This window comes from Magnolia sinica, chromosome 15 (genome assembly GCF_029962835.1).
Source record: "Magnolia sinica isolate HGM2019 chromosome 15, MsV1, whole genome shotgun sequence".
NCBI classification, from domain to species: Eukaryota; Viridiplantae; Streptophyta; class Magnoliopsida; order Magnoliales; family Magnoliaceae; genus Magnolia; species Magnolia sinica.
In genome coordinates, this window is record NC_080587.1 from 9,046,218 (window position 1) to 9,056,123 (window position 9,906).

General features: G+C 42.8%; 1 protein-coding gene across 1 annotated transcript; it reads right to left on the reverse strand.

Annotated features, from left to right (window-relative positions):
- Positions 1-2,177: 2,177 nt before the first annotated feature.
- On the reverse strand, positions 2,178-4,656 carry LOC131227278 (NDR1/HIN1-like protein 13). Its single transcript, XM_058223051.1, has 2 exons — positions 4,604-4,656; positions 2,178-3,334 (listed from the first exon to the last, which is right to left on the reverse strand). Exon 2 carries the CDS (start codon positions 3,273-3,275, stop codon positions 2,502-2,504), a length of 774 nt encoding a protein of 257 aa, XP_058079034.1. The 5' UTR covers positions 3,276-3,334; positions 4,604-4,656; the 3' UTR covers positions 2,178-2,501.
- Between the last annotated feature and the right edge of the window lie 5,250 nt (positions 4,657-9,906).

A 9,906-nucleotide genomic window follows, 5' to 3' on the forward strand; every position in this document is an offset into this window, starting at 1 on the left:
ATGGGTAAAGTTTGGTCGCAAGCCGACGGTCCGAAATCCTCAACTTTGCATAAGAGTGGACGACTCAATTCACTTAAGTTCCAACTCCTTCCTTTAGGGTATTTGCACTTCTCATGCACTCATCCTTCAGCTCAAGTTGACCGGTTCTGGACCGTACCCAGATCCGATTCCCGCGATGGACGTCAAGCCCAATGAGACGGACATTATTCTATAGTTTTGGAACTAGTAGTCCACCCACGAGCAGTCTAGAGCTTGTTTGGATAACTAAAGCAGTTCTGGTGGTCCTCTGGCCATGAAACTTATAGGATAGGTGCTCCATGGCCCGATGAAGGGCCATGCAAAATTTAGGAATGATTAGATATGGGGTTTGGTCGCACGGGTCTGATTCGCGATCAACAGTCACCGTGCCACGATCGGGACCCAGATTTTTGTGGGCGGGTATAAAAAATACATTAGACCTTCATTGTAAATTATGAAGAACTCTGACGGCTGAAATGTCTTACATTTCAGTTTTATTTACCCGTGCCAGATTCCAATTTTGACATTGGTGGGGCGCATCTGGCAAGTGCCAGATTCCACTTCTAGGTGTCCACTGGGTCCGTGGTCCGCGATGGTCCCCAAGCCCAGTGAGATCTATACTCCCTTAAATTTTTATAATTTTCTGACCTTCCCGTGTCGCGGTATAGCCCGCACGGGCTGTCGTTAAGTGTAAACGGCTATCTGGCTTGGAGGCCCGCACCAGGTTCTATCAAGGCCCGTCTGGTCTATTCAATTGGGCTAATCTTGGTCTAATTTATTTGTGATACCTCACTATGAGTGGCTTAAATGAACAGTCATGTGGCAAATCTTACATGGACGCTCCAGGACACTATTCTGGTTGGGTGGGACATTACACTACACCTGATGTTCAAGTGATTGGACGGATTCATTGGCTTTCTACGGCTGATTAATCGGACTAGTGCGGTTCTTTACTGGTACACTCTCGTATAAACTATCATTGAGTGCTAATGATCATTAAGTGATGCTATAAGTTAATTAAATAAATAAAAAATCAAGAATTTTTGAAAATCCAAAACAGTGAAAATCGAGGATGTTACATTTTAGGTCAAACATAACTTTTTATTCTTAAAGTTTTAGTATTCAGCGTCTTTTTAGGGTTTGTCTCTTATCATGCCAAAAAGAATTCTAGTTAGATTACAACTTTCTATTTTTAGTAAGTTCTATTATTTTAGGAAAAAAAGTTTATTTGTATTATAATTCTTTACTAGAATTTTATTTTATTATTTAAAGCTTTATAATCTCATTTAAGAAAGAAACTTCATTCAAGTATTTTCGAAATTTTTTAACTCTCAGGGGTCATTTGGCACCATGGATTTGGGGGGATTTTAAATCCCTCTGGTTGTTTGACACCATAAAGTAATCGAGGATTTTAAATCCCCCTCAAAGAGGAGTTTTTTTTTTTTTTTTTTTTTTCCCCTGTTAACTAGTTAGTACACCCAATGTCAGTTCACACTTCATTGTTAGCCACCCCCACCAGGGAATCGACACCAAGACCTCAAAGAGCGAATTTGAAATCCATGGTGAGAGCTTGGATCACATCCAAAATCCTTCCAAGAATTGCATGTTACACATGCATGTCACTGGACTATTATTCTATTGTGCACGTGGCCTACTAATGATGTCCAAAAACAATTAGATTATCAATTACAACACTATAATTACTTTAATATGATGATTGGCACGGTCCAAACATTGTCCATGTAAATCAACAATTAATAATCATTGGTCAATCACTCAAACATGATTTTGTGGTTATGGCCCATCCAAGGCTTGTAATTTCATTGTTTTCAAACAAAACATATATTTCATTGGGCTTATTATAACCATTGTGTTAAACATTACGTATGTTCACTAATTAGAAATATTAAAGTTGATTTAGAAATTAAATTCAAGCCAAGTGAATACACCATCCCTAGTGGCAAACACAATAGGAGGATTTCAAACCCAGGGATTCTGAATGCAGGGTTCCAAATTCGATTTAAGAGCTATTTGGCACTTGAGGAAGACTGTTATTTTCTCTCTATCGCTTCACACTCTCCCTGCACGAATAACCCAAGCCCAACTCATCAACAGCCCCAGTTCAAAGAAGAAGAGTGTACAACCTGCATGGTCTCATCTTAAAATTTAAACCGTCCATCACCAAGTAACTACATTTTTATACTGAATTTACCCTCTAATGGCCAATGTTACAAATGACTATTGTAAGAGAAAAAAATGTATAATCTATTGTAGCACGCACCTGTCTGTGTACCTGCACCCATATCCTCTCTCTCTCTCTCTCTCTCTCTCTCTCCCCTTTACTTATTTTTTCTCACCCCTATACTCCCTTTAAAAAGAAATTTTCACAAACCAAAAGAATTGAGAATGGGCTGCACGAACAGGCCCTCAACTATATAATAAAACTACTACAACACTCCTTCCAAACGGCCGTTAGATCTCAATCACACATCCACCTTAACTTTGCACGTCTTGGAGATGATCCTAGAATCCTCTGCCAGCTTATTCACCGTTAATCCACACCTCACCTTAACGGTAATCGTCCACGTCTTAACGGCCCCGAACTTCACCTTAACGGGAACCCTCAAATCCAGCTCCAACGGAATCTCCCCTTTCCTCTGCTGCGCCGCTAACGTCCCATGTAGAGCCCCCGTCAAAAGGACCCCCTCCCCCGTTAACGCCGTCCGAAAAACCGTTACGTTCTTAGTCCCCTGATAAAACACCGGCAAAACACCGTTACACAGCTCAAGGTCGGAGTAGAAAACGGAAACCGAGCTTCCTTTCTCATAGTAAATGCCGATTTTTCCGTTAGGGTTTTCGGCTCTGACGCTAACGTCGATTTCCGGGGAAAATGTTAGACTCGTCTGATCGGATGAGAAGTTGAAATTGAAGCCTTTGATTGAGAGGCTCTCGACGGAGTACTCGGGGATCTTTGGACGGAAAATGAGGTACAAGATGGCTACGGTGGCGGCGGCGAGGATGACGAGGAGGAGGAGGAGGCCGATTGTCCAACAGAGGCAGCGGCAGCAGCAGTTCCGGCGGGGTTTCCGGCCGGTTTGGTGCCGTCCCGATTTCTCCTGCGGGGGGTAGCGGTAGATCTGGTCCTTGGGGACTTGGATAACGTAAGCTCCCGGCGGAGGGACGGGCTTTTCCGGCGCTTGTGTTCTGTTCCCGGAGGTCGATGGGCTGTCTCCGGCTGGGTGGACTCGTTCTGACATCGTCGGAAACTGACTTTCAGGCGACGCTTTTTTCCTTTTTTGCCCCCGCGAAAAAAAATCTGGAAAAAAAAGGCAAGAAAGGCTTAGCTGGGAACAATCGGAAATTACTAAAAAGTCCATATTCTTATAAAAATTACGAAAGTGCCTTGTAAGCACACACGCACGCAAGGATGCGAGATCTGAGCCTTCCATCAGGTGGGCCACATCGCGGAGGACGATGGGCAATGAATCTCAGAATTCGAAGATTCTAAACATTCAATCACGGACCTAAGATAGATGGTGGTACAAAAAAAGCAGCCGCGGACATTTCCCAGTTGAGAAATCCAAGGAATGGATGGCTAGGATCTTCTAATCCAAGACATTTTCCAGTTAGCCGACAGCACGGACTGTCCGATCGGATGCTTTGGGGCGGTGGATCGCAGGAAGATTTCTAGGATCGCAGGAAGATTTCTACGGTTGACATTTCTCTGCCCACTCTTTCCTGTCGTGTGGCCCACTTGGGTTTTGGATCTAACTCATTTTTTGGTAGATGTCCTAAAATGAGCTAGCAAAACAGATGGACGGGCTAGATTTCTCACAAACATCACGGTGGGCCCCATCTGATCACAGAATAGAACTTCGTTAGTGTCGAAATGCATCTATTTTGCACAATTTGTGGCCGTTTGACTGATCCAGACCGTTGATTTGATGGGGACACCCATGAATGGATGATCTTATCCATCTCATATATGGATACTGCTTCGGACCCTCGATGCGTTTTCTTCGTGACCATTTAGTTTGAGGCCACTAGTCAAAAGGGTTAGAATCGTCCAATCTGGAACAATCTTCAGATACAACCCATCAACTGTAGTTGTCTTCAGATCAACAGTTGAAGATGAGCCCTAGAAGTACAAAATGACGCATTCAGACAAATCCAACGGCTAAGATACTCCATCCAGGATCTAACGGCGGCGTCCGATCAAAACGAGGTCTTGCATTTGAATCAAATTAAAAATAAAATAATAATAATAATTCCAGAAAAGAGTCGATGTCTCTCCGATCTTAGGCTGCGTTTGGCCCGAAAAAAAAAAATCGTGATTTTTTTTGGACTTTCTACTCTCTCAGTAGAATTTCCAACAAAGGAAATCGCCCTTTATTACAATTACAAATTCCAAAAATGGAAAATTATTTTCTTTGTGTGCGTTTGGTTGCACCAATTATCATGAAATTTCATCACATTTCACGATTAATCAGTCTGATTTGGTGCGAAATATCATGAAAAATGGTGCATCCAAACGCACCCCATAAAACGCAAATAACAGAAGAAGGAAAAAAAAAAAAACACAAACCTGCAATATAGGAATATCGCGATTTGTCGGAATTCTATTTCTTTCTTTCTTCTTCGCTCGTTTGAAAAGGCTACGGAGATTAGGGCAGAGAGCATCGGTTTATATGGAGTGAAACAGCGAGTACGATGCGAAACCGTCAAGCAGCTTCGGAAAGAGGCAGTTTGCTGACTCCACACGCGTGTGGTAGCTAGGCCCATCTACACGCGGACACACGTGCTAACATAGGATACGTGTACGAGATCGGATCTTTCCATCAGATGAAATATACTGTTTAGATATACTCTGCAGAATCTCATACTAATTCACAGATAAGGTAGGCCACGGATTACAAAACAAATGGACGGCTAAGAAAAGTTTCTTTTGTGCATTGTGACCCAGCTGAGTGTCGCTGCTGAGAAGATCCGGGCATTATTAGCAACCACACCGAGGGCTCTGATCTTTCACATGCACTCCATATTGACACGTGTCTACCTATAGATTAACTGGACTCTATATACGTGTGAAATCACTCTGAGGATTTCTCTCTGGAGATTTACTAGCTTCAAAAGCAGATGCACGCACTACGCTTGAAGGACGCGGCTTGGCTAGGAACGCTGCCACCAGCCAGGTGGCTAGTGGTCGGTGCTACGTGAATCCTACCATGATGTATCTGTTTTATCCACTCCGTCCGTCCATTTTGAAAGGTAATTTTAGAGCTTGGTTTCAAAATGTAGGTATATCAAATCTCAGGTGGACCACACCATGGGAAAACAGTAATGATTGAATGTCCACCATTAAAAACCTCATAGGGCCCACTGCAATGACGATTTGACATCTAACCTGTTGATTATATCATACCGACTTTGATGAAGGGAAAAAATATATATCAGCCTCATCCAAAACTTTCATGGCCCCAATAAGTTTTTAATGGTGGGAGTTCAATCAACACTGTGCGGTCCACTTGAGATTTGGATCAACGTTATTTTTGGGCTCATATCATAAAATGATATGGAAGAATGGGTGGACGGCATGGATGAAACAAATACATCATGGTGGGGCCCACGGAGCACTGACCACTAGCCATTGGCTAGTGGCAGGGTGAGTAGCCGATCCGTTTCCCCATTGAACGTGTGTATGGATCTGAATAACAGGTGGGTCCACAATAGATCATCTCAACAAATGCTCAAGTGCATGAAAAGGATAAACGCTGACCGTCCGATTCTTTGTATACACGTGACCTGACTGATGGTTGGCTGGAATAGATTTTTGGATGGATGATCTAGAAGGTGGATTCCTCGTGATTTACGGTTTGGATAATCAAATTACATAGTAAGTTAGCACGTGTGTCCGCGTGTAGGTTTAGCAAGCGCTCTTTTGAAAATGCTTGACAGCTTGAGCAGTGGAAAATAGAAGTCAATTGAGAAGTATTGAGGCGATCCGCGCGAGGAAAGAATCGATCTACGGCCTATATTCAATGTACACGTGTATCACCTCATCTACTAATACGTGTAAGAGATCCTGCCATTATTTAGGTGGGGCCCAAAATCAGGAATCCAGCTTGTCCACTCATCGAGTTGGCTACTTTCTTGCAGTGGACGTATCATTCGCCACTTTTCTCGAACGTCCATCTTGATCCGGATTGGGCCACATAAGATGAACGGCAGATATAGACGTTTGCAGCGTTGGTGCATGTCCTGTGATTCACCTCTTTAACCTCTCCTAGTGGCCCAAGCATTTTTAAAGCAGTTTATTGAGGCCCACTTGATGAGCGGCCAGGGTCCCCCGCACGTGCGATACACTCACCTCTTCTCGAATCGCACCTACCGTTGGTATTTTTTCTAAGGGACAAATAAAGACAGGAAACGGATTGGCTACTCCCCCCGACACCAGCCAATGGCTGGTGATCGGTGCTCCGTGGGCCTCACCATGATGAATGTGTTCCATCCATGCCATCCATCTATTTTAACAGATCATTTTACAGTATGAGACCAAAAATGAGTTATATCCAAATCTTAATGGACCACATTACAGGAAACAGTTTTGAATGAGTATCGACCATTAAAAAAATTTTGGGGCCATAAAAGTTTTGGATCAAGCTTATTTTTATTTTTTTCCCTTAATCTTGGCCTGTATGACCTAATCAACCCATTGGATGTCAAATAAATAGTACAGTGGACCTTGCGAAGATTTTAATGATGGATATCCAATCACTATTGTTTTCATGTGGTGTGGTTCACCTGAGATCTATAACTCTCCTTTTTTTGGATCAAACTATAAAATTATCTGTAAAAATGGATGAAGGGAAAGGATGAAACAAATACATCATCGTGGGGCCCACGGAGCACCGACCACCAGCCACGGGGCTGGTGTCAGGGGGAGTAGCCAATCCGTTTCCATAAAGACAACGCTGTCAGACGGGCGTGTCGACGAACAGCGGCATCTCTCTGGACGCGGATTGCTTCCTACCGCCCGTCTCTAGCCCCGAACGGTCAGTTCTGTGGGCGGGCCCACTATGATTTATCTGTTCATCCAAGCCGTCCATAGATTTTATCAGATAATTTTAATTTACGCTCAATTGTACCAAAAATAATAATAATCGTGGTTGCATTTCATGCACAAATGCAAGACTTATCTGTAGTACGGTCCATTTGAGCGTTGGATCTACCTCATTTTTTGGATCATAAATTAAAATGAATGGATAAAAGAGATCCACGGCATAGATAAACAGATACACCACGGTGGGCCCGCCCACGAACGGACCGTTCAGGGCTAGAGACGGGCGAGGGCAGGATGCAATCCGCGTCCCATCTCTCTAAGGCGCGTGGAGGCGAATTTCCTGCTACTTTCATGGGTGTCATGGGAGCCAGTGCAGCAAACGGTTTTATGGCCTACCTTAATCGGTTTTTTAAACCCAATCCGTTCATCATATGATAAAGATCATTTGATATCTTTATGACAAAAATAATGCTAGTGGACCACACTACAGTGAAATTGGTTATCGGGATGCCAGCCATTGATACATTTACAGGGCCCAACGCTGTATTTGTATGCCATCCAGACCGTTTATAAGGTCAATACCAACAGGATTAATGGAAATCACGACTATCAGACTCATCCAAAAATTCAGTGGACTGAAGAAGGCTTCAACGGTAGCCATTCCGATACTCGCTTTACCTCGTGGTATGGCCCACTTGAGTTTTGATCAGCCTTACTTTCTTTTTTCCGTCCTGATGTAATCCGGCGAAAGTGATAGACGGAGTGGATTTCTCACACACATCCCGGTGGCCCCCACATGGTTTCTTATTGTACGGGCTCCCTACGACGGCTTTTATTGATTTTTCCTTCATGGGATCCAGGTAAAGACGGGAACGGATTGGCTAGTCCCCCTAACAATAGCCAATGGCTGATGGTCGGTGCTCTTTGGGCCCCACAATGATGTATGTGTTTCATCCATGCCGGCCATATATTTTTACAGATAAGTTTATAGTATGAGACTAAAAATGAGATATATCCCAATCTCAAGTGGACCACATTACAATAAACAGTGTTGAATGAGTGTCAACCATTAAAAACCTTTTGGTGGCCATAAAAGTTTTGGATCAAGCTGATTTTTGTTTTTTTCCTTCATCTAGGCCGGTATGACTAAATAAACAGATCGGATGTCAAATAGACAGTACAGTGGGCCTTAGGAGGATTTTAATGATGGATATCCAATCACTATTGTTTTCATGTGGTGTGGACTACCTGAGAATTATATCTCTATAATTTTTGGGTTGAATCCCTAAAATGATCTTAAAAAATGGATGAACAGAATGGATGAAACATATACATCATGGTAAGGCCCACAGAGCACCGACCATCTGCTAGGGGCTGGTGGCAGGGAGAGCAGCCAATCCGTTTCCGGTAAAGACAGCCGAACAGCCCATGTCTGACGGCTACTCTGTCTAGATGAGTACCACCCCATCCGGACCTAGCTTGAGGCCGACGGTCTTGTCAAGTGGTTTCTCTCTGGCCCACCTTAAAGGTTTATGTTTTATCTATACCGTTCATCCATTTTTAAATATCATCAAGGCATGAAATAAAATAAAAAACGAAAAAGAAAAAAGAGAAGCAGATTTTGATGGCTCAAATGGACTACACCTGAAAAGCAATGGGACTGAATTTCTAGAGTTGAAAACTTCTTATTGGTGTTTATTTGCTATCCAGCCTATTCATAGGCACATAGGTCATAAATATCATCTTGATCCAAAGCTTCTGTTACCCTTAGACGTTTTCAATAGTCAGCTTTCAATCCCCACCGCTTTCTCTGGTGTGGTTTTCTTGAGCCTCTATCTACCTATTTTTTGTATGCCTTAAGGGGCAGTTTAGCACAGTAGATTGGAGGGGATTTGAGGGGGTTTTAAATCCCTAATTGTTTTGGCAAGATAAAGTAACGGGGGGTTTCAAATCCGGAGGTTTCAAATCCATGATGAGAGCTTGGATTATACCTAAAATCATTTCAATAGTTGTAGGTGTAATTTGTGTGTCACTATACTATCATTCTATTGGGCACATGGCCCACTAATGATGATCAGCACCGTCCAAGCATTGTCCTCTAGCACTGTCCAAACATTGTCCATGTTAATCAACGATTAAAAATCGTTGGTTAGTCACTCAGACATGATCTTGTGCTTGCGGCCCATCCGAGACTTGGAATTTCATCATTTTCAGGCAAATCATATATTTCATCAAGCTTATCATAACCATTGTGTCAAAAATTACACATCTCACTAATTATAGATACTAAAGTTGATTTAGTAATTAAATTCAAACCCTATAAATATTCCATGCATAGGTACTTTTGGATTAAAGTTGATTCACACTACAGGGTGCCAAACACAGCGGGAGGATTTCAAATCGAGGGGGTTTCCAATCCTGAGGGTTCTGAATCCCGAGGGTTCCAAATTCACGCTCCCAAACAGGCCCTAAGGGTTCGACTCCTTAACTTAGTGGTATAGACTTTGAGAAGTTTCAACATGAGGCCTTGGGCTCGATATCGATAGGTGGTTAAATCCCACTATCGGGTGTGTGTGTCGGGTGCGTGTGTAAAAAATAATAATAATAATCACAAATAAAAAAGATTTTTCAAAATGTATAGACAGCCTGAATAAAATATATACGTTACAGTGTACGTCACATAGCCCTGGCAGGGCCTTGCTCTTCTAGCTAGGTCCTGGTTGGGACTGAATTTGGTGTTATCCTGGTAACACCTAATTGGTTATTACCCTTATTGTAGGGCCTACCTTGATCATGGGTTATATATATGTGCCATCCATCTGTTTCTC

Coding starts and splice junctions, on each gene's coding strand:
- LOC131227278 (XM_058223051.1), bottom strand. CDS start 3,275: ATGTCAGAACGAGTCCACCCAGCCGGAGACAGCCCATCGACCTCCGGG.